This window comes from Ceratotherium simum, chromosome 6, assembly GCF_057802395.1.
Source record: "Ceratotherium simum simum isolate JZ-2026a chromosome 6, ASM5780239v1, whole genome shotgun sequence".
Classification (NCBI taxonomy): Eukaryota; Metazoa; Chordata; class Mammalia; order Perissodactyla; family Rhinocerotidae; genus Ceratotherium; species Ceratotherium simum.
In genome coordinates, this window is record NC_141905.1 from 9390020 (window position 1) to 9414772 (window position 24753).

The 24753-nt window shown below is 52.4% G+C and overlaps 1 protein-coding gene across 4 annotated transcripts in view; it reads right to left on the minus strand.

Annotated features, from left to right (window-relative positions):
• Positions 1 to 619: 619 nt before the first annotated feature.
• The window catches only part of ALOX5 (arachidonate 5-lipoxygenase), a 56917-nt gene continuing 32783 nt past the window's right edge, over positions 620 to 24753 (minus strand). For 3 of the 4 annotated variants that reach the window (XM_004432428.3, XM_087431854.1, XM_087431853.1), the window contains 10 exons: positions 20807 to 20913; positions 18822 to 18994; positions 14701 to 14847; positions 6668 to 6871; positions 5851 to 5937; positions 3977 to 4155; positions 3543 to 3664; positions 3070 to 3170; positions 2528 to 2698; positions 620 to 1360 (listed from right to left, as the gene is read on the minus strand). In XM_004432428.3, coding sequence (XP_004432485.1) covers positions 1181 to 1360; positions 2528 to 2698; positions 3070 to 3170; positions 3543 to 3664; positions 3977 to 4155; positions 5851 to 5937; positions 6668 to 6871; positions 14701 to 14847; positions 18822 to 18994; positions 20807 to 20913 — 1471 coding nt within the window. In that variant the 3' untranslated portion in view covers positions 620 to 1180. Of the gene's footprint in view, positions 1361 to 1860; positions 1976 to 2527; positions 2699 to 3069; positions 3171 to 3542; positions 3665 to 3976; positions 4156 to 5850; positions 5938 to 6667; positions 6872 to 14700; positions 14848 to 18821; positions 18995 to 20806; positions 20914 to 24753 lie in introns of those variants that run through there. The other variant, XM_087431852.1, reaches the window with a different exon arrangement.

The following is a 24753-nucleotide window of genomic DNA, read 5'->3' on the forward strand; positions in this document are numbered from 1 at the left end:
CTTCTTGAAGCTATAAATTTATGTTTTTCATCAAATTTGGGAATTTTTTGGCCTTTATTTCTTCAAATATTTGTTCTGTCTCATTCTCTTTCACCTCCCCTTACCTTCTAGGACTCCAATTACATGTATGTTAAACTTTTTGATATTGCCTACAGATCTCTGAGGCTCTGTTCATGCAAAAAAAAAAAAAAAAAAAACCTCTCTCTGTACTTCAGATCGGATCATTTCTATTGATCTATCTTCAAGTTCACTGTCTCTTTGCTCTGTCATCTCTGTTCTGTCATTAAGCCCATTCAGTTATTTTTTTTTCCAGATATTTTGTACTTCTAGAATTTCCATTTGGTAGTGGTTCTTCCCCTCCTCCTCCCCTCCTCATTCTTCCTTCTTTCTTCTACCTCTTCCTCCCCTACCCTCTCTTTCTCCTCCTCCCCCTCCCCCTTCTCCTGAAGAAAGAGTAGGAGATTTCTGGGCAAAGAAAAGGGGAAAAGCACCTTATATCCAGACTGGGCAGGGAGGGACTTTTGCCTAGATGGAATCACAATGATTATGGCTTTTTTTTTGTGGAGGAGAGGGGATGTGAGCTGTCTGAGGTGAGTGGAATGTAGCATGTGGAAGGAGATCTGTTTGAAAAGCACTCCTTTATTTTTATGACAACCAATTCTTAAGTCATTTAATATAAATCTATTTGGGCACCTACCATATGCAATAAATTGGACTAAGCATAAAAGGAACAGAACATAATCATTCCACATCTCCAACAAGAACAAACATCTATCAGTTATCCTGATTTGCTGTAGCTGCCTGGTGTGGAAGTGCTGAGCTGGGCATGGGGCAGGAAGCTACCCAGTCCTGCCCTGTGTAGGAGGAGTCTCTGCAGTGTTTACACACTTTCATCAAAGAATGAGATTCACTAAAGACTGAGGAACAAACAGGAAAATGCACCAAAGCTTAGCTATAACGTGGCCCAACACGGGGCAGCCTTTGGTTTGAAGCCAGTCAGCCTGGGGCCTGAGGGTTCAATTCCCAGGAATCCTGGTGGGCCTCGGAGGAGCAAGCTGCCAGGGGGCCTGCCCTGTGGCTGCCCTGTGAGCCCGCTGGCCCCAGGCAGGCTGGAGTCTGGGTGCCCAGCCTAGCCTTGAGCAGCTGGCTGTCATAAAGTGAGACTGGCTCAGACAGCCACTCAGATGGCCACACTGTTGGGAATCCGGTCTGGGGACATGTAGTAATATGGCAGCTTCTTGTTCTTGTTGCGCTCAGCGATCACACTGACAATGGCGTTGAGGTTCTTGCGGAATCGGGCCATGGCCTCCTTCACAGGCTTCTCGATGAAATGCTCCTCTGGGTACATGCCCAGGAACAGCTGAGGGCCCAAACACCAACAGACAGGCCTTGAGCATGCCTAGAGACCATCTCTTGGGAGGCGAGGGAAGGAGTATATGCTCATTTTCCCATCTCCACCCTCTGCCGCCTGCTGAGAGTGCCCTGGGAATGCTCCTGGGCTGGGGCCTTACAGATAAATGGGAAAAATGACTGCCCCACTGCAGGGTGGCTATAAGGACGTGTAACGGTGCAGGGGAATGTGGAGGTTGGTGGTGGTCCTGGCTGTACGGGGCACGTGGTTGTGGAGTCCTGCTCGGCCCCATCCTACACAGTATTCCTGCCTTCCCATCTGGGCTCAAGGTAACATGGGCTCAGGGGCCAGTGCTGGCCTTCTCTCCAGCCCAGAACAGCCACGGCCAGGCCCTGGGTGGTGTGCTCATTTGCACACTCGCACAAATGTCTGCAAATTAAAACTAGACATATCTTTTAAAAAGCTGTTGGATTGTTAGAATTGGAAAGTTTCATACCCAGGGCTGGAAAGGGTGGGAGAAACATATGCTATTGATGGGATTTTTGGATGTAGCTTGTGGAGGGCAGTTCAGTTTCAACATTCTTTGACCAAGAAATTCCTCTACTAGGAATGTATCCTCTGGTCCTATTGAACACATATACAAAGATGTTAGTGAGGGACCAACACATTAGCAAAGGCCCTAAAGCAACTTAAACACCCACTAAAATGCCCACAGGTCTGGGGCTGGTTGGACTGGCACAGTCATTCTGTGCAGCACTGACATAATGCCATGGGGTTGTGTCTACTGGGATACCCGCTTCGGGATTAGGTTAAACAAGATGTATGTGTATGGAATGCCTGGAAGGACACCCAGGAAACTCTTAGTCATTACCTCTGGGGTGTCAGGGAGGAACTCACATGAAACAGATTTGTCAATAGCTGGGGAGGGGTGGGTGTGCCCTTGTGGGAAATGTCACCAGTGGAGCAGAGTCCCCTGTGCTCTCCTGCCCCACCCACCCTGAGCTCTGTCCAGGCTCAGGCCTGAGGACCTCCTGGGCCCCACCAGCCTTGGAAGTCAGGATTCCTGGCTGGCAAGTGTCCAGTCTGAGCCCGCATCACAAACCCCTGAGGTTGAGGAATGGGTTAAACTGGGGTGACCTGCCCGCCAGAGGAGGCAGAACCGCCTCTCGGCCTCACCTCATTTTCCTGGAACTGGCTCAGCGCCCACACTGCGCCCAGGTGCCAGCAGGAGCGGCCGCGGTCCGGCAGCATGTCCACAATCTGCTCGACAGTGACGACACCCTTGGCTGTGGGCGGCGGGGCCCGCATGGTTGGGGGGGCATTGGGGATCCAGGAGCACCAGTCGTACTGTGGGGACAGCCACAGACACGTGGGGGCCCTCCTCAGCCAGCTGCTGCCCACTGCAGCCGGCCATGCCCGCACCTGCCCGACGGGGAGGGCAGCAGCCCAGGCCACCCGTGTCTCCTCCTTCTGTCCCCTCCTCCCGCCGCAGCAGGGCCCGGGCAGTCTGGCCACAGCCCCCTCTCAGCGGCCAAAGCCCTCGGCTCTGTGGGCAGAACTGTCCCGGGAACACCCAGTTCCTGGCCCTGAGGCTGCCAAGGTCCCCCCAGCACAACCCCCCCAGGAAGACTAGGAAGAGGGTCGGACCCGGCCGTCAGGAGCGGTCAAGGTGACCCTGGCAGTTTCCTGCCAGCAGGGCTCACCCTGGCCTTGCCCACCTGGCCGAAGTTCACGGCTGCGTGCTGGGCTGAGGCCGTGAAGATCACCACCGTCAGGTACTCACACAGCTGCTCCCGGGTCTTGATGGACTTGGGGAAGCCTGAGGCGGAGCCACGGGCTGGCTGAGGGCCCACCGCCAGGGAGGGACCCCTGACCAGCAGACACCCACTCCACCCCTACCCCGTCCCTGGGTTCCCCACACAAGTGCTGGAGGGCCTAGGTATCTGCAAGACACACTGGGAGGGGAGAGCAGCTTGGCCTAGTGTTCCGGATATTTCTGACCCGGGCTCTCAAGAGCCGCAGACAGCCTCTGAGATGTTCCCATGAGGCATACTGGTGGGCAGGGGTCCCTTGGGGGCTCCAGCTCCAGCCCCGGTGCTAAAGTGGAGACCACAGGCCAGCGCTGCACAGGGAAAGTCAGAGGTGCCGGGAAGAGCAGAAGAGGCCGGAGGAGAATTGGGCCGGGCCCTACCTGAGGCCTTCCTGCCCCGCATGCCGTACACATACACGTCCCTCACGAAGTCCTGCAGCTCCTGGTCCTCCACCACCACCTGGTCGCTCTCGTAGTAGATGCCCACCACCTCGGCTGTGAACCTGGCTCAGGAGGACGGGCCCAGCCGGGAGTGGCTGATCCAGCCAGGGTCTGCAGAGCCGAGCCCTGGGCCCCAGGGCAGGGCCCCATTGGTGACCCTGTTGCTTACTCTTTAATGTCCATACTCAAGTCACACACCCACCTCCCCCTACAAACCCCCCTTCCTCCATCAGTGCCCTGACAACGCAGCCAGGCCCCTGGCCACTGCGTCAGCTATCTAGGCATTGGGCCTGGTCCATCAATGCCCAGGTCCACTCCTCCAGGACCTCTGCTCCTGCTGCGCAGAGCACGTCCCACAGCCCACGTGCACTCACGTCTTGATGGCCTCCCACACCAGGAGCCCGTCGTCTCGGTAGAAGTAATAGGGAATGTCCTCTGTGCTGTCCATGCCCCGGGCCTTGATAGCCTCAGGGAAGCACAAGGAGGGGTAGGTCAGGTCCTGCATGGCCTTCTGCACCATCTGCACGTGCCCACCGCCCCCTGTGGCATTGGCCTTGAGTGAGAGGGGAAAGAGTGCTATGAGCTGAAGCCGGCTCCTCCTCTCCAGCCTTCTAGCCCCAGAGCTTACTATGAGAACCTGTGAGCGGCAGTGGGGTCACCGCCAGGCATACAGAGGGGCAAACCTATGTCCTGTGAGGCAGGCTAGGAGGGAAGGTTAACTCAGAGAATGCCAAGGGCGGCCCAATGAGGAGGTTACAGGGAGGAGCCTCTGCCCCATCTAATGCAAGGGGCTGAAGTGGAGGGCTCTATGCAGAGACTGGGGGCAGCTGCAGGAGGGAGGGGCGAGCTCCCAACCCGAGGAACACAGCAGGGACAGCTGGCAGTGTGGGGCCTGGGCAGGGGCAGCCCTCGGGCCTGCTCTAGTTCTGAGCACAGGCTGCCCAGGGTCCAAGCACTGCTCTTGGTGACCCGATCTTTGGGCTGAAGAGAGGGGCAGATGCCAGCCCCCAGGACCCACACAACTCCGCTGAGGGCCTGTTGTGTGCTTAGGTGAGGGCTGGAGAGATGCTCAAGGAGGGACCCTGGTCCTCATCCCAGCAGCTGAGAGGCAGACACACATGCTCGCAGGCATGCACGGGCACATGCCGTGCACGGCTGTCAGTCGGGACACAGAATCTTAAAGGAAGGACTTGGGTGCTGGGGTGCCAGACACTGGTCCATGGTGGTTGCTGGACCCAAGCAGGACCAATCAGAGGTGCTCCCTAGTACTTTCTATTTGGATGGGAGATGATGGTCACTGGGAGGAACATGAGTCTGGAGCTTGCTGTGACGAGGTCCCGTCCCCCTCCCATGGGGGAAAGCCTGTCTGCAGAGCCTGTCTGGGAGAATGAGGCCAACATGGTTTAAAGCAAGGCTGGGAACCAGTGTGCTTGTACCCTGGGCACATTATCTGAGTCCCTGGCCTGTTTTGGTCTGAGGCGCCCTCACCCCTGTCATGTCCAGGCAGATGAAAGAATACATTTCCTTCCCAGCTGCATCTGGTTTCAGTTGGGTTTTTTTCATTTGCAACCCAAATAGTGGCTCAACCTTCGTGATCATCTGGCAGCTCACTAATGGGAGGTGGGGAAGCAGCAAGGTCAAGGGTGAGGACTGCTGTGAGGACCAGGCGTGGTAAGGCTACAGAGCGGTCAAAACGGGGTGGGGTGCTGTCTGAGAGAGTATGAGGAGGGGGCAGGGACCTGAGGCCCTGCTGAGGGGAAGTGGGCTGGGAGTGCTGAGGGCCTGCAAGGGCAGAGGGTGGGAGGCTATGCTCAGAGTGATGGGCAGCAGAGTAGGAGAGGAGATGCAGGTCCCTAGTGTCTAACAGGTGAGGAGTGGGTGCCAGGAGGCAGGGTGAACACCCACATGCCAGAGGGTGGGGCAGGGGAGGGGTGGGAGGAGGTGACAGGGAGTCAAAGGGGAGGAGGAAGAACTGTTGCTGAGCAGCAGGCAGTGCTCAGAAGCGGAGAGCTCGCCCAGGGGCTGGGTGGGAGGGGCCAGACACCGGCCAGAGAACCTGGGGAGTCTTCACACTGAGCACCTCCAGCATCCCGCCCTTCCCAGGCCTCCATCCCTGCGGCGCCAGGGGCCTGGTCTCCTGAGACGAAACCTGGACCTCAGGTCGCGGGGGGAGGCCACTGAGGTTCTGAGAAGTGGGTGCCTGCCGGGCTGTGCTCTTCCCTGCACGGAGTGGGCGGGAGGCACCCACCTTGTCAAAGAGGCCATACTCGCAGATGAGCTGCTCGCGCGCCTTGGTGTTGATAGCGATGGTGAACCGCACGTGTGCCACCAGGAGCTGGGTGGAGCAGGAGAAGACCTCAGAGAAGGCACGGGCAGGGCCTCCTGGCCAGGTCTGCACCTCCTGAGGTGCCCCAGGGACCCTCAACACCCCCACCCCGGCCCAGCGTGGAGGGGCGATGCTAGGGCTCCGGGAGGAAGCGAAGGTGGGCGTGCTGACCTCCAATGCTGTGTAGTTGCTGGAGGCCTGGGGGAGCGGCTTGGATGCTTAGCCATAAGGATAATGATAAAAATGATACAGTCTAGGCTTGTCTAGAGCTAGACCATGTGCTAGGCTCTGTTTTAACCTCTCTGAATTTATTAACTACTCTAATCTTGACAGTAATCCTATGAGGCAGGTGTACTATTTGATCTCTGTTTTACAGATGAAGAAACTGAGGCACATAAAGGTATTTTTCGCCTACGGTCACCCCAGCAGCCAGTGCCTGTAGGATTCAGGAAGAGAGGATGGCAGTGATCGTGGTGGCTGCCACTTGGGATCAGACAAGGGCCACACTGAACTCATTCGCCTCTTCAAACTTGTCAGGCCCAGGCCCTGCGTCCTGAGGAAGCAACAGGCTCCGAGCTGCTTTCTCCTCGGGGGTATTACAGCCCCTGAGCATCTCTCCAGGGGTTCCTCTCTGCTGGCCACTCCCCGTGAGGATGTCAGTGCCCCTCTTCCCTCCCTTCTCTCCCCTCCCCATATCCGGATGTCCTCCCCCACCAGGTGGGGCAGCAGCTTGCTGTACCTTGAAAATGGGGTGCACGGCAGGCAGCTGGCGGTACATGGCGATGCCAAACACCTCAGACACCAGGTGTGTGCGCAGAAGGTGGGTGATGGTCTGGTGGACGTGGAAGTCACTGGAGCGCACCCAGATTTTGGCCAGAAGCCAGTCATATTTTGCATCCGAAGGGAGAAAAATGGGGTTCTCCTCTCCTGGGACTTGGTTGAGCTGATACATTGGAGAAAGAAAATACATTGCAATATTTTGTTCCAGACTATAGCTATAGGAGAGCCTGGCCTCTCAGGAAATTCCAGAAGAATCCAAACTTCTTAAACAGCGACTCATGAATCATGAGAGGATCATGGAGGAGGGCAGAGGGCCCAAGGTTTGTGTTTCTCATCCCAGCTACATCACGACTACCTGTGGGACCCTGGACAACTTCCTAAGCCTCTCTGAGCTTCAGATTCACCACCTGGAATAAGGGGAAAATAGTTCCTCCCCTCACAGAGTGCTTCAGGGAAGTGAATAAGAGGGCACGGAGGACCAGCACGGAGTGAGCACCGTTAGGCGCGTAGGGCTGTTGCTGAGGTCTCCCACCCCCGCCCCATCTTTCCTCCTGCCTTGGGTGCCTTGCTCCCTCCCTGCTGGTTTCCACCCACTTCTCTCACTGCTGCTTTTGGTCTCCAGCACTTTCCCTCCCTCTGCTCTTCCCTTAAATGCTGCTGTTCCCCAGGCTCTGCCTTGGTGCTCCTGACTTCCCGTCTTGCCCTAGTTTTGCTCCGCCAGTTCCCAGGGCTCCAGGGCCCTCAGGATGCAGTGTCCCAGGTCACTGTCCCTTGGCCCAGACCTGCAGCCAGGTGCCTCCTCAGTAGAGGCCAGGCTTGTCTTCCCCTTTCCAGTTTCAACTCAACACTGGACACTTTTTTCTAAAATGCAAATCATGTCAAATCAATCCCCTCTTTAAAAACGCTCAGTCACCTCTTAATACCAGAAAATAAAGCCCCCACGCTCCGTGATCTGGATGCTGACAGTGAATCCCTACGTTGACCCTCCCTGCCCACCAAGCCCCTGGTCCCTCACTTGGCCCATGACAACAGCCACTCGCATTCATGGCGCCGGCACAGCTTCAGGACCCATAGCGTGATGGCACGTGAGCCTGCAAGGTAGGTGCTGTCATCATCCCAGCTTTCAGAGGAGGCCACAGAGCCTTGGAGGGTGAACATTTAAGGATAAGAGTGAATTGTCCAGACCAGAGAAGAGTGGAACTGCGGGTGAGGGCTGGGGCTGGGCTGGGCGTTAGGCTCCCTTGAGACCAGTGTAGCCGGAGCAGAGTGATCAAGGACACAAGAGCTACAAGGAGGGGCCAGACCCAGTGGGCTCCTCAAGGTCAGGCTGAGTGTTCCAGAAGGTAATTTCCCTGTCTCTCCCTCGAAAACAGTGCCATCCAGTAGAAATATAATGCAAGCCATACACAGAATTTTAAATTTTTAGGTAGCCACAGTAATAAGAGTAAAAAGAAACAGGTGAATTTTACGTTAACATATAATTTTATTTTACCCAGTATATCCAAAATATTATCATTTCACCATGAAAATAATGTAAAATTATTGAGATATTTTACACTCTTTTTTTTCTCTTTACGGGTCTTTGAAGTCAGATGTGTATTTTGCACTACAGCCCACCTCAGTTCGGACTAACCGCATCTCAAGTGTTCTAGAGCCACGAGTGGCCAGTGGCTCCAGCACTAGCGGAGCTGCTCTAGACAGCCAGCCCCAGTGTGCTCACTCAGGGTGGACCAGTGCAGGGAGGAGGGGAGAGCAGGGTTTGACTTTCACAATATTCTCATTATTTGTTTATTAATGCAATTAGTTGTCAACCTTTAAATATCACATAATTTCACATAAAAATTTGGATTACTAGCTTTTCCTGAAAACTTAGGTCTGTGAACTCTGCACCCATATTCTCATAGAAATACACTCCTTCCCTCCAGTCCCAGCTCTCAGGCTCCCCACTACCCCGCCCCTCCCACTGTCCCCACCTTTCCCAATACCCTACCCCTCCGACCACCCTACCCCTTCCACCATCCCCACCCCTCCCAATACCCTACCCCTCCCACTACCCTTCCTCTCCTCATCTCCCGTGCTTCACTCATTTGCACTAACTGCCTAGCTCCACATCTTGTGCCTCCCAGAGCACATGGGATGCCTGCTGCCCTCTGGGACATGCTCTGCTGCGTGCTAGGGGCTCTACTTGTACTATCTCATTTAATCCTTACCATCACCCTGCAAAGCAGGTTCCTTGCCATTCCCATTTTACAGAGGGGGAAACTGAGGCTCAGAGAGGTTCAGCAGCTCTCCCAAGTCACACAGTGGGTAGAGCTGAGCTGGTATAGGACCCAGTGCTCTGCCCATTCCCCAGCAGCATCCTGGGCCTTTCTCTCGACTCCCACTGCCTAGTCCAGACGCTCACTTGCTCTCTGCCTTGAACTCTTACACAGGCCTCACAGGCCACTCCAATTTGGGCCCCCCCTTCTACCCATCCTTCACATCCTCCCCACTCCTGTCCAGGCTCTTAGTGACACCATGAAACTCCAGAACGTGCCCTGAACAGGCACGTGTTCTTGTTTTTTCAATTTGTTTTTTGGGTAAGGAAGTAGCTTTTTGTTTTTGATTAGAAAATAATATGTACTTATTGTAAAAAAAAATTCCAGTCATTACGGAAGATCATAAGAAAGAAAACATCATTTCATAATCCAGCTTCTTTGCACACGTGCATATTATCTGTTTGATTTTCCTTAGATTGAACAGTATTGTAATGAATGTCTGTCTCTTCTTTCTTTTGCTAACTTGTGTCCCAACCAGTCCATCCCAATGTTCCCAACCCGGTGACCTGTGTCCTTCTGCACTTCCCCATGCCCACACGAGTATCTGGTCACGTCCTTGCATTCGGTTTACGTGGAAGAGATCACATAATTTCTCCCCTGTATCTTGCTTTCTGCTTTAACTCATTGTGGAAAGCCCTCCAGGTCAGCTGGGATAGACCTAATTCATTTGCTTTAAAGGTAGCATCACGTTTCATGGTTCGGACACGAAGGGTCCATTCAATCAATCCTCTACTGCCTTCAGACTGGCTTCAGGTTTGCTTTCCCCACCACAAACACCGCTGCACAGCCATCCTCGCCGGTGCGTATTTGCGCTTTCATCTCTCCCGACTGGGCACCTGGGAGCCTGCTGAGCCGCAGGGATGCCGATGTGCTACGTGAGTAGACGGCTCCCTACTGCCCGGCTCCTTCAGCTGGGATGCACCGCTTCAGTGGTCCTGGTTGTCAGAACACTTAAACGGTAAAGTCCTGGCTGGGAGCCCCCAAGTGTCCTTCCTATCGCACTGGCCCCGCCAGCCCCGCCCCCAGGACCCTCCAACCACCCACTCTGCAATCCCGAACCTCCAGAGGCACACCTGGTGTGGCAGGTGCTGTGGGACCTGCTCAGGTGCAGGCCCAGGTACTGATGGCCCGGTGCGCCCAGTTACGAGAGTGTGCACATCCCCCACACCATGACAGCTGCAACAACAAAGCCTGGCGCGTGGGGGCGCCGTCCTTGCTGGAGGTTGGGTGTTACCACTTTTTTTCCCCCAACCTGATGGGTCAGAAGTGACATCTCACTGTAACTTTAATTTGCATTTCCTTAACTACTGGTGAGGTGGAGAATTTTCCATCTGTTGATAGATACCATCCCTCTTCTATCAACTGCCTATTCATAGTCCGTGCCCATTTTTCTGTCGGGATATGTCTTTTCCTTATCAATTTGAAGGAGCTATTTGTATATTATAGATATTCATCTTTTTTTTTTCGAGGGAGATTGGCCCTGCGCTAACATCTATTGCCAATCTTCCCCTTTTTCTTTTTTCTCCCCAAAGCCCCAGTACATAGTTGTGTCTCACAGTTGTAAAGTTGTAGCTCTTCTACACGGGATGCCGCCTCAGCATGGCTTGATGAGAAGTGCATAGGTCCGAGCCCAGGATCCGAAGCCGTGAACCCCAGACCAACGAAGCAGAACATGTGAACTTAACTGCTACGCCACGGGGCTGGCCCCAGATATTCATCTTTTATCTGTCACTATGTCGCAGTTATTTTCCCCAATATATCATTTGCCTTTTGGCTTTGTTTATGGTATATTTCACCATTCAATTTTTAAAACATTATAGAATCAAAGATGCCTATCTTCTTTATAACTTCTTGATTTCCTGTTTTTTACTTTAAAAAGTCTCATTAGCACCCACGTTATACATTGTTCTCTTAAATTCTCTTTTTTTATATTTTAATCTTCATCTGAAATTAATTTTTGTAAATAGTATGACATAAGGGTCCAATTTAATTTTTTGCTTATGCAAAGGCAGTCGTGATGGCACCACTAAAATTCCATCCCTTTCCACTGAGTTGAAAAACCACCGTTGTCATACACTGAATTCTTGTGTATAGGGGGCTGTTTCTGGACTCTTTGTACACTGTCTGTTCTCATGTGCAGCATCTGCTTTGAACAGTGACAAGGTACTCCTAATAACCAGCAAAGAAACTCTTTCCTGTCTTTTCTTTTTCAAAAAATTTTTGGCTATCCTTGAACATTTCTTCTCCTATACGACTCTTTAAACTCTTTTATTCAGTTTTCTCACCTTCCTGTTCTTCCCCACCGCCCCCCCCAAAAGAGAGAAAATCTGATTGAAAATTTTTTGTGTGTGTGAGGAAAATTAGCCCTGAGCTAACATCCGACGCCAATCCTCCTCTCTGTTCTTCTTTTTTTTTCTGGGGAAGACTGGCCCTGGGCTAACATCCGTGCCCATCTTCCTCTACTTTATATGGGATGCCGCCACAGCATGGCTTGACAAGCTGTGTACTGGTGCGAGCCTGGGATCCAAACCCACGGACCCTGGGCCGTCAAAGAAGAGCATGCACACTTAACCGCTATGCCACCGGGCCGGCCCCCTGATTGAAATTTTAACTGGAAGTGCATTAAGGTTGTAGGATAAAATTTGGTAGAACTGACATTTTTATGATACAAAGTTTTCTCATTCAATATCAAAGCACTTGTTAAGATTTCATTTTACCTCCTTTAATTTTATAGTTTTTCTTTATATGAATATTATGTGTTATTGTTAGCATGGGGAAAAGCTAATGGTGTTTTTGAGGAGTATATTTATCGACACTGCTAAATACACTTATTAATTCTAGTACCTTTTTAAAAAATTAGAGTCTCTTAGGTTTTTTAGATCCACCATCATATCATTACCAAAAGATAGTCTTCTCCGTTTTTTTACATGTTTATTGATTATTTTATTTTCCTGTTTATCACACGTGCTAGGACCCCCAGGACAATGTCGAAAAAACAATCATGATATTAGCATTTTTGTTTATGACTTTAACAGAAATGGCTTTAGAGTTGCTATTTTTTCTTTTTTTTAAAGCTAGGTCTTTTTTCTTTTTTTAATGCTTTTTTTTTTTTTTTGAGAAAGATTGGCCCTGAGCTAACATTTGTTGCCAATCTTCCTCTTTTTTCTTTTTTCTTCCCAAAGCCCCAGTACATAGTTGTATATCCTAGTCGTAGGTCCTTCTAGTTCTTCTATGTGGGATGCCACCTCAGCATGGCTTGATAAGTGGTGAGTAGGTCTGCGCCCAGAATCCAAACCGGCAAACCCCAGGCCACCGAAGGGGAACATGCAAACTTAACTGCTACGCCACCAGGCTGGGTCCCTAGAGTTGCCATTTTTGAATGATATTTCCCATTTTTATCATACGTAAGCATTACTGCTTCTATTACTATTTTAATTTTTATTAATTGTGCCTATTAAATATTATTAAATTCACTTTTAGTGTCGATTGATAGAATCAGAAGATGTTTTTCCTTATTGGTGTAATGAATTAACGCTCATAGTTTTCTTGATATTGAAACATCTGGAATAAACCCTACTTGGTTACAACATATTAGTCATTTATTCCCCTGCTGCATTCACTTTGCTAATGTTTTTAGATTTCTTTTACAATCGATATTTGTAACTTGGTTTGGTCTTCAGCTTTCGTTTGGAGCCTGCCTGTATTGGGTTTCAGCACTAAGGTTATGCCAACTTCATAGAATGAATTCAGGGGCCGACAGACCTTACAGAGCTCTGGAAACGTCTGCTAAGATTGGCTAAAACTCAGCTGTTCATCATATGGGCCTCTCAGCAGTCTAGACATTTAATCAGCTTTCCAACCTCTGATATGGAAATTGACCTATTTTCTATAATTTCTTCTTAGAATTTATATTTTGCTACGTTTTTATCCATTTCCACTAGCTTTTCAGATTGTTGCCACATTATTATTTTTTTAAAATCTGTGATTATGTCTTCTTTCTTATTCCTAATCTTGCATATTTTTGCTCTTTTTTTCTTTCATCAGCCTCACGAGAGGGTTATTTATTTTCTTGGACCCGATTTTGGATTATTATCCTCTGGCTTTCATTTGCACGGTTCTTTACAGTTTGCAAAGTTTCCATTTTCAGGAGAAGGAAGAGATTCAGGAACATTCCGTGGCTGGCCCAAGGTCCCACAGCCTGCTAGCAGGTGGCAGGGCTGAGATTTCAGCCAGGCCCTGACTCTAGGCCACTCCAGGAGGTCTCTGGGGGACAGGCTGCTTCAGAGGCCCCCGCCAGTGGTAAATGGCTCCTCCCCTTGGGTCTCCTAGCTCTGTTGACTTCCCTCACACCACCTGTCCCTTTACCTTTTGCTTCAGTGTCTTAAGCATAGCCCAGAGCTTCCCTTGATAACAGGCTGGGAACGTCCCTGGGGGAAACAAGCCCCAGAGGCTGGGAGACGGGGTGGAGATGGGGTGGGGTGGGTATGAACTCTGGAGCCAAACAGCCTGGCGTGAATCCCAGCTCTGCCGCTGTCTATGTGCACCTGTGCCTCAGTTTCCTTATCTGTGTAAAATGATATTAGCAGTGCCCCCCTACCTCAGAAGGTTGTAGTGACAATCACATGAATAAAGGCAAGTCCTAGTCTGAAACCCTGATGGCCAAATGTTTCAGAATCCAGGATTTTAAGGATTTTAGCAGTGTGTATACTTCATTATGTGATGCCTCTCTCCCCGCCCTGTGTCTGGGGCAACATAGTATCTTACAATCAGATGTATTAGTATTTCTGCAGTGATACACATGCCTATCACAGTGAATGGGGCAGAACCTCCAAACAGCCTCTCCTATTGGATCAGAGAAAGTGTTGCTGCCAATGAATTTGCTGCAAATTTTTGAAAAAAATTGTGGACTGTGCAGGTTAAGCCTTAGGATGGTCTTGCATGTGGTTAGCATCTGCCAAAACCTGCTGCTATTATGCCCACAGCGCCCGATGCCTAGTTTATGGCTGGCTCCCAGTAATGTTTGTGGAATGCTTGTCTGCCTGTCCCCCATGGAGGCCCCTCTCTGTGCAGAGCCCCTCCCTTTCATGGACCTACACCTGGTCGTGTCCTGCTGTCTGTGTACCAGATCCCACAGTGTGTCAGTGGCCTGGTGCTTTGAGGAAGCAGAGGGCAGCCAGGAATTGGGAGGAGATGAAGCTCTGCCTGCCTGGTCCCTAAAGTGCTCCCCTCTCTCCTTCTCCACTCGCGTTGGTGGAAACAAGAGCCCATGGGCACGTGAAGGCAGCATCCCAGGGCTGGCCTGGTTCCCGAGGCCAACCCCCATGGTGCCTCTCCACCATGCTGCCTCAGCCTGCAGCTCATCTCACAGCTTCACCGGCCTGGCCCCTGCTGGCGTTTTGATTTGGGGCCCTGGTCAGGATGCCGGCCTGGGGGGCACAACATATCATCCCAGGGCAGGTGCTCTGCGAGTGCCTCGGCCTGCCAGGGACTTCTCAACTGTGTCTCGAGGAGTGGAGCCCTTTCCCTCATGGACAACCCTCCTCCGGCTGGCAGGAAGCCCTAAGTTCTTGTTGTCCAGCTTTCAGCACTCTCCTTAGGAGATGCGAGCAGAGCTGCCTCCTCCTGGAGGTCTGGGTGGAGCCACCCAGGAAAGGAGCAGGGCTGGGCCACCTACCTGGATGGCAATGGGGACAATCTTGTTGGCCAGATTCTTGTACAGCAGGCAGATAGGCGCGGCCAGGAACTGCAGTGTGCAGGGGTCTGTTTTGTTGGCATCGATGCCATCCAGCAGCTCAAAGTCCACGATGAAAATGTTCCCTTGCTTCAGGAGGCAAAAGGAAATAGGTCCAAATCAGTTTCAGCCAGAGAGGGACCCAAGAGTCAGTCCCAGAGGGAGGGATAGCTGGCTCTGGAGGCCCCTGGCAACTCAGTGAGTTCAGAATTTATAGTTCTCTTGTCCTCTGACTCCAAGGCTGATTCACATCAAGAGTTTTCACAGGCTGTGGTTTTTCAGTAAGGTGAAGGGATGGCAGTGGCCAAGTCCGCATTTGTTGTACCGGAAATCTGCTTGACCCTCATGAAAGATGGTGAAAAACCACCCAGAGTGGCAGTTTAGTAAGAAGAAAGGAGACAATGTTTAGATGAAATAGACGAGAGATGTCAAATACCAAAGAGTGATGCTGCAGGACTCCACTGACATCATGTTCAAAACTGGGAAACCCCTGTCAGGGTCAGGACAAGCATCACTTTTGGGAGAGATGGAGGGCAGCAGGGAGGTCTGCAGGGGGGTAGTCTGCAGGTGGTGTCTGCAGGGGTGGGGGTCCGCAGGGGTGGGAGGTCTGCAGGGGGGTCTGCAGGGGTGGGGTCTACAGAGGCAAGGGTCTACAGGGTCATGAGGCGGTCAGCAAGGCTGGCGGAGGTCTTTGGGGGATCTTCAGGGGTGAGGGGGTCTGCAAGGGCTGGGGGTGGTCCACAAGAGTGGAATGTCCCTCCTGGTCTGAGGCTGGTGGCAAGGTGGGGTCACTTGGTGCAAATTTGCTGAGCTTGCTGACACTCCTGATTCTTGCCCTTTTCTGTAGTCATACTTCAATACAAAACGGATGTGCCTGGGATTTGGGGAAGATAGAAAGTCTGTCCTTTTCAGACTACTCTTGAGTCCTCTAGAGGGAGCCCTACCTCAGCTCAGCAAGGGCTCCTTTCACAAGGATGGGGCCTGCTCAGGTCAGAATTTGGAGTTCGGGTAGAGGGCAAGCAGCGCTTCTTTTGAGGCCTTTCTCGTTTTCAGTGAGTAATGGAGGCAGGGGCGTGGCCTGGCTGGGGAGGGGTGCGGGTCTGCGATGTGGCAGAGACGGGTCAACAGGTGCTCAGGTGAGATGCGTGCCCACAACTCTGCCTGCAGAGGGCGTGCTGTGGCAACTGTGCACACGCTTCTCGAACCTGGGCTGAGGGGGACCACAGATGGGAGAGGAGCTCAGAGCCTGGCCTCCATGTTCCTCCTTTTCGGACGTGGAGGACCCTAGCAGTGGTCTGATACCAGTGATGAACTCTGAGCAGGCTGACCGCGATGTGCGTGGGGCAGGGATGGGGATTGAAGGATTGTCTCAGCTGGCCAGGGCAGAGGGAGGGTGGGGAGAGGCTGGTGCCAGGAGAGCTGTGACAGGGCCCGTTGGGACACCTTGTCAAGAAGGCGGAATGTTGGGACTGTTGGGTCACGGTTGATTGGGCTTCCGTGATGGGCTGGATAACTGCACTTTCACAGTGGACATGACCATCAGTGACTACTGTGCAGAAGGAATGGCTGCCAATCAAATTTTGAGACAACCCAGGTTAGTTAATGTGATGAATGACGGGCTAATGGGAGGCCTGGGAACCCAAGCCTGGGAACCAAGAGGCCTGCGATTTGAGCCTGCGTCTGGGGCATTTCTCTGTTATTCCCGGCTATCTCCTCTCTCTGGGTCTCAGTTTCATCCTTGTGGAAAGTGAGGGGGCCAACCCTGTCTCTCAGTTCTGACAGTGCAGGAGTCTGTAGTAGACACTGGTGTTCCTGCTTGTCTGGTGTCCCTATCCTCTGCTTTTGGTCAGCATGCTCCATTCTCCTGGCCATAGCGACCGCTTCAGGGAATTATCTCACCACTCAAGCTAGGCCCTTGACGCTTGCTGGAAGTGTAGGAAATAGGGACTTCCTTTCTGGGAGTGGGTGGTGTTTGCTAAATTGGTGGAAGGTAAGTCTGAAGCTGTTGGTGGTCATCTTTATCTCCACATAAGGAGACCCTCCTGAGAAACAAAATGCAACAGAGGCAGAGAACTGAGAAATGGAGATGTGATGCCAGTGGGTCATCCGAGCCCTGGACTGAGCTCTGCCTGAGCTGTCAGCTCTGCTTCCTACTGTTGCCTGAGCCAGTGCATTTCTTCCAGTAAGCCAGATGGAGCTGATATTTGTGACTTCAAACCAAAAACTCTTAATATAAGGCTATGAAGTAAAACAGTCTCGAAGAGTTAAAACAGTGAATCAAAACCAATAGGGATAGAATTTCCTTAAAAAAATAAACTGCACAGGTGAAGACAAAGAAAAAAGCACAGAAGTTTTAGTCGGCCACAAGTTTCACATAGATCACTAAGATGCTGCCAAAGAGAGGTAGCACAGATGACTGTGGGAATTAAGAGTTGTGCTGGTGGGCGTAGGAGATGGGGTGATGTATGTGTAAGAGATGGGGCAGTGTGTGTGTAAGAGATGTGGTGTGTAAGAGATGGGGTGGTGTGTAAGAGATGGAGTGGTGTGTGTGTAAGAGATGGGGCAGTGTGTGTGTGTCTAAGAGATGGGGCAGTGTGTGTGTAAGAGATGGGGCAGTGTGTAAAAGATGGGGCGGAGTGTGTGTAAGAGATGGAGAGGGGTGTGTGTGAGAGATGGGGCGGTGTGTGTGTGAGAGATGGGGCAGTGTGTGTTTGAGAGTCCAGTCAATGGCAGCTACTGGATTGTTGCTTCACGACCAAAACCACAGCTGAGCATCAAGACCATCACTCAAAGGAAAGATGACCGCTGTGACAAAGATGCCCATAACCCACCAGTCCTGGAGGTGGCAAGGACTTCTGAGCAGAGGCTGTCACACTGCCCAGGTGGTTGGGTGCACAGATGGCTGCTCAGTCCCTTCCAATTCTAGGATTCTGTGGCTTTTAAGTTTCTCTGATTTTCTGATTTGAAGTTGGAAACCTACAGCCACAGAATCAATGGTAGTACACCCAGGAACAGAATCCACAGAGGAATACTGCCGTGTGTGCGTGCTCGTGAGCGTGCCTGCGTGGGTGGTGGTGTAAGCTGTCTACATGATCAGGTAGTGTCCTGGGGCCTGGGCAGGTCCATGAGGAGGGGCCAGGACTGCCTGTCCTGGGACTTCCACTGGGCAGGTGGCCCTCCAGAGTCAGGTGGGCAGGGTGTGGGGGATGGGAAGTCTGTCCACAGATGGCACTGACCGTCCCTCTCCGGCTGGGGCCCCAAGGTGAGCTAAGGTGACTGGAAACAGCAGAAGGCCACCAAGACACCTGGGGGAAGGTGGCAGGAGGCCCAGTCATCCCAGCTCTGGTGGGAAGAGGCCAACTGATGGGAGACAAAGGGCCGTTCCTAGGGCCTCCAGTCCCTGGCATGGAAGGGGTCTGACACCGAGTCCCACCAGGTCCACGGCACAGGTGGTCTGAACCCTTTCTGTCTCAAGATGAGGTTTGTCCTGGACCTGGAGAGGGCTGACCCTGCAGGTGAGGCCGAGAGAAGAGGGAGGGGGAAGAGCAGAAGTGATGACACGAACATTTCTAATTAGAAAGTCAAAAATTCCATCAGTTTTCTCCCATTTTTTTCTTCTGAGGCAAGCCTTGCTTCTCCCTATGGTTTCCTCACCTTGCAGAGGTGAGGACAATTTGATGGCTGTGTGTGTAAAGCACCTCTCACAATGCCTGGCCCACACCAGGCCCTAGTCAGAGGGAGCTCTTTCAATTATTGATGTTGAACATGTTGAGATTCTGCTCCAGACCCGAGCATCGTGGGGAAATATCACCCTCAATTCCTCCTCCTGCAGTGGACAAGACAGTCTTCACAAATGCCAGGAAAAGGAAGAGGCTGCTTCACTGAGGGCAGCTGATCTCACCATCAGCCAGACAAACAAGCCTGGACAGAGCGGCCTGGGGACGGCAAGCACTGGCCAGCAGGAAGTGGTTTCCGCCCAGTAGAGGGGGACTTGGTTGTCTGAGCTGGGCCATTTGAGCTGGGCCTCCGGCCTGGGCCACCATCCCCAGCCAACCAGGTCCTACCTCAATCTCCTGCTCTAAGGTGAGCTGCCGCTCCAGGCTGCACTCCACCATCTCCGTGGTCACTGGGAGCTTCTCGGGCAGCTTCGTGCAGCGCCGGATCAACACGGGGTTGCAGCCATTCAGGAACTGGTAGCCGAACATGAGGTCTTCCTGCCAGTGATTCATAACTCGCTCTACAGGGAAGAGAATCGCAGCCCAGCCTGAGCTCGGAGTGGGGGCAGCCTGGGCCACGGCCCTCCTGACGCTGGCCAAGGGCCAGAGTGCCTGCTGGGTTCCCTCTTCCAGGCATTCACCCGACAGCTAGCTGACCACTGGTTCCACCCGCTGTGCCCAACTGCTTGACAATTGCGTCGGGCCATGGCACCATCCCATCCTCCCTGAGCTGGCCTTTAGTGGCTCAGAAGGTTCCTGGGAAACACCTTTCTCAAGTACAAAAACAAAAATAGACAAGTGGGATTGCATCAAACTAAAAAGCTTCTGCACAGCAAAGGAAATAATCAACAGAGTGAAAAGGCAACCTACAGAATGGGAGAAAATATTTGCAAATCATATATCTGATAAGGGGCTAATGTCCAAAATATATAAGGAACGTCTACAATTCAATAGCAAAAAAACTAATAACCCAATTAAAAAGTGGGCCAAGGACTTGAACAGACATTTCTCCAAAGAAGACATACCAATGGCCAACAGGTATAAGAAAAAATGCTCAACATCACTAATCACCAGGGAAATGCAAATTAAAACGATAATGAGATATCACCTCACACCTGTCAGGATGGCTATTATTAAAAAAAAAAAGGATAAATTTTGGCGAGGATGAGGAGAAATTGGAACCCTTGTACACTGTTGGTAGGAATGCAAAATGTGCAGCCGCTATGGAAGACAGTATGGAGGTTCCCCCAAAATTAAAAATAGAACTACCATATGATCCAGGAATTTCACTTCTGGGTATTTATCCACAAGAGTTGAAATCTAGAAGAGATATTTGCACTCCCATGTTCACTGCAGCACAATTCATAAGAGCCAAGGTGTGGAAACAACCTAAATGTCCATCTACAGAGGAATGGATAAAGAAAATGTGGTATACACACACAAAAGAAGGACATTCTGCAATACGTGACAACACGGATGTACCTGGAGGACATCATGCCAAGTGAAATAAGCCAGACACAGAAAGACAAATACTGCATGATTCCACTTATATCAGGTATCTAAAATAGTCAAACTCAGAATCAAAGAGTGGAATGGTGGTTGTTAGGGGCTAGGGGAGGGGGAAATGGGAAGTTATTATCTATGAGCATAAAGTTTCAGTTAAGCAAGATGAAAAAGTTCTAGAGAGCTGCTGTAAAACATCATACCTATAGCAAAAAAAAAAAAACAACTCAAGTGCTTTTGCCCAGGATGGAGGGAGAAGGGGAGTGGAGGGCACCCCGGAGAGGCGTTCAAAGGCAGTTTTCGCCCAGGTGCCTATTTCAATACCTATTCTTCGTCCCATCACTCCTGGCTCCTTGTCTTTCCGTTGCTGTTTTGTCCTTCCTGTGCCATCCCTGGCAATCACGATGCTCTTGCTCTACCAAACACATCCCAGTCCAAAAGAACCCAGTGTTGCTTTTATGTAAATGCTTAACAAACAAGCTAGGTTCTGCCTTTACTCTGTTCAGAAACATCATAAATGATTGACGTATATTAACAAAAAGTTCTGATATTTTTGAGACTTTTGATGATGAAATGAGGTTGAAGGTGCCCAACCTTGAATGTCCCAGGAGGAGAAACCTCTGGGCGTGAGGGTGACCCTCAGTGAAGCAAACTGCGTGGGGTGCAGGGGTGCCTGCCTGGGTGATGGGGAGGCCTGGGTAGCTCGGCCTGGCGGGCCGGCCCCTGTGCTGGAGTGGGTGGGGTGGCCCTTTCCAATTCCTGGCAAATCTCTGACAGGAAAGCGTCGCCCCTCTCCCCAGCACCACGAGAGCCCCCAGAGGCACACTCACCAGAAATAGTGTTGCTGATCTTGACGAAGATTTTCTCAAAGTCGGCGAAGTCACTCCAGGAAGACTGGAACATGTGCATGAAGCGGTTGATGAACAGGTTTTCCATCCTGCAGACCAGGAGACAGCGTCACCCCTCACACGTGTTCTGGCCTCGCCTCCCTCTGCAAAGCCCCTCACAAAGTGGTCTGACGGAGCCTCTAGACACCCCGGGCAGCGGGGACTTGAACCCAGGGCAGCTCCGAGGGGGCAGCTGAGGGCCTTGTGGAACCAGGACCCACGCCCGATGCTCTTCCCACTGCACCCTCCCATGAAAAAGACCGGCCGCCTGCCCTCGAGAACAGTCTGGGGTGCCTCTAATCCCGTTCCTGCATGCTTTCGTCCGTGAGTGCATTCATTCATTCATCAAACTTCTGCTGCCCCCACTCAGTGGGCCAGGTCCTGCTCAGGCTTCCAGGGACAGAGCACCCTATCTCCTCTGCAGCTGCTCCATGGAGTCTCCTGGATTGGGGGGCGGTGAGCAAGCCCACTGATTTTATTTCTCATTTACTTTCTGCCTAACCCTGGCTCTATGCCGGGTGCTGGGGACACAGTTTCCAAATGCTCCTTACACAGGACAGCAAAGTAACCGGGGACAGGAGCTCACTGAACCCCCAATGCGGGCTGCAGGCAGTAAGGGGTGAGGTCTGAGGGGCCTGGGCAATCCCTGGGGCTTCCTGGAGGAGGTGGGTGTGGGATGGTTCTGGAAAAGGTGGAGAAGAAGCGGAGAGGCTTCCCTGGCTTCCCTACATAACCCAGGCAAGGTGCAGGAGAGAAGTGTGGGAATTCTGGCCAGTGCTCACCGTGACACATGCTGCCTCAGTTTCCCTCTCTGGCACATGCACAGCTGACTGTCAGGAGCAGTTATCCTGTCCCCACTGTCAGCACTCGCTGCCCACTCCTCCCAAGTTCACGCCTCCCCACATGCTCTGTCTCTTGTAGGCCTGACTCCGGGCCTTTGCATGCATGGTTCCCTCAGCCTAGAATGCCCTGCACCTCTCTTTCTTCTCCTCCTGAGCATACAGGGTGAGTGTATCTGGTGGGCCCACCTAGCGTACCCTCACTCCTCCTTCCATCTGAGGGAAGCCACCCCATCCCAGACCAGGCTGGCCCCGCGATGCTGTCTCCGCAGCGCTGCAGGCAGATCAAGTGCAGACCCATTTGTGTGAATACCTGCCTCTGCCTTAAGCACAGGAGGGCAAGGGCGTCTGCAATGCTCACGCTGAGCCCAGGCCTCCAGGTTCTAGAGGGGCTCAGGAAGCTTCCACCACTGTCTGAGGGGGGAGTGCAGACACCTGGGGCGGGGGACCATGCCCATCATGCTCCTCCAGAGGGCTCCCCTTCCGGCCCTCCCCCACCACAGGTGCTGGGCAGGGCCGAGCCCCTCCCCAGGAAGCAGCCCTGACAGGGAGGGCCCAGCGCCCGCCTTGCACTCACTCCTGGGGGCAGTGGACTGGCTTTGGCTGAGCACTGTCACTGGAAGGTTTGGGAATCCTGAAGCCTCCTCATGCCCTCCGGAGCCAGCAGAATCAAAGGACTGAAGTTTAGGTGTTTTGTCCAGAGTGAACCTGGCTGATGGGGACAGAGGGCTCTGTCATCCTGGGGAGCCACCTGTGAGCATGCATGAGGGTGGCAAGTCCAAGTGACAGAAGGTGGGAATTGGACAGAGAAGCAAGAGACCCTGGGGCCCCTCCTGCTCTGCCAGGCATGGGAAAGACACCGAGGCAGAACTTGACACAGGCTTGCAGACTCCCCTTTGGATTCCGCCTCAGTTTAGCAAATGCTTCTCTCCTTTGTACTGGCCACCCTGGGACCCCTAGGAGCCCACGTTGCTTGGGAGAGGGTCCTGGGGCCACGAGGCCAGTGACCTCTCTGAGCCTCGACTTCTCCTCCGTGAGCTGGATGAACCAGCTGCCTGCGGGTTACTGAGAGGCTGTGATGCCTGGAAGGTTCTGGAGCACAGCCTGGGCAGTGGTGACCGCACGTGGTAGGCACTCAGCACCTGGGAGCTGGAGAATAACGCTGGTGTCATCCTCCAGTCTCTAGTTGGTATCTTCATCGTTTTTATCCCAGCCCCTCTCGGGGAAGGAAGAGCCTTTACACACATGGTTGTAGCAGCCTCACCACTGTTGGGCAGGCGGCCAGGGCCTAGGAATGCCCCCAGCTAAGCTGCTTCCAGCCTTGTTACCTCCTTCCTCACTCAGCATCTGCGGCCCTCCTCCTCCACCTCCCTTGGTAGGCGAGTATCCTGGGCAGAAACCCTTATTAAGCAAGAGGAGTAAACCTCACCGTGACCTCTAGTGTCAGCTGGGTGTGGAAAGGACTTATTTCTGGGACAGAGAGGCCTTCCCAGGCCTGTACAATTCTCACAGACCTGAGGATGGCTCAGCACCAGATGGTGCCTAGCAAAGAGGTCCTGGACCCTGGGGGATCTTGTGGGGACCTGGGAGTGAGTCACAGCCCCACGTGGGTCCGTCTCCCCAGCTGGGTCTCTTTGACCTCAAACAGGAGGTTGGCACCAAAAACAGGATGTGGCAGTACTCAGAGGAAGCCACAGATCCAGGAGGAAGTGGAGTTAGGAGGAAAATATTTGCATGTTATCTAGAGGCAAAATATTTCTACATACAGCCATGCACTGCATAACGACGTTTTGGTCAATGACAGACCACGTATACGACGGTGGTCCCAAAAGATTAGTACATACAGCCTAGGTGTGTAGTAGGCTATACCATCTAGGTTTGTGTAAGCGACTCTATGATGTTCGCACAACAATGACATCACCTAATGACACATTTCTCAGAACATATCCCTGTCGTTAAGTGATGTGTGACTGTACCTACAGACAACCAGAATACGGTATTAGGGACTTCCAAGATCTGTCATTGCACAAAGCGGAACCTCCAGCCCAGAGAGGGCACCTGGCTCGTTCAAGGTCACACAGTCAGGTAACAGCACAGACAGGTAAAGACACAGCTGAGCAGGAACCCACGCTGAGCTGCTGGCCCTGAGGCGGGAGAGGCAGGAGAGCTTGTGTCCTCTGCTTCCCCTGCCACTTTCTTTCTTCTAACAGCTTCTCCATTTTCCGTTTCATGTTTCGCTGTCTGGAGTGGGGGACAAAGCTTACTGAGGAGGGCTGGCTCCATTCCAGGCAGAGCAGGTGGCTGGGAGGAAACCAGTCATCAGAGTTACCCAGAAGTGGCGTGGAAACCGAGCGGCCTGGAGCCAGAGGTTTGATGGGGAAGGCCCCTTTGGTGACCTCAGCCTGAATTTCAGTTTTCCACAGGCAGGACTGGTTTAGCCACGGGCACAGTGGCACTGCTACGGCGTGAGCTGCAGAGGCGCAGGCCAGGCCCTGGGTCTGTGGGATCTCCCTGTCTATCAGGGACCAGCAGTGCAGAGCGGGCTGCCAGGCATGAGGTGAGCGCCGTTTCCTCATCAGACCACTAGGGGGCTGGACCAGAGGGTCTCGGAGCCCCCACCCATGTGCTGGGGTCTGGACACAAGAATCCTGGGTGGTCCTGGGAGTCCACATGCAGGCCCAGGCCAAGGCGAGAGAGGGCAGCTGAGATGGGCGCTGGTGAGCACAGAGTGTTGTGGGCCTGTCCTAAAATCCCAGCCCCATCGCTTCCCAGCCATGTGGCCTTGGGCAAGTCCCTAACCTTGCTGTGCCTCAGTTTCCTCATCCATGAAATGGGCATAATTGTCCCTGCCTCACAGGGCTGACACAATGTATAGGAAGCATTATTACGTAAAAAGAGTTCAACAAATATTAGCGACTAGCACCATGATGACCACTCAGTGTTAACATTCAGGTCTGCAGCCTTAGGCCACGGTGTTCTGGGGGACCAGTGGGCAAGTTCATCATCAGTCTACAGCACAGCACTCTGCCCTCTCCCTTTCCCCGGGGCCTT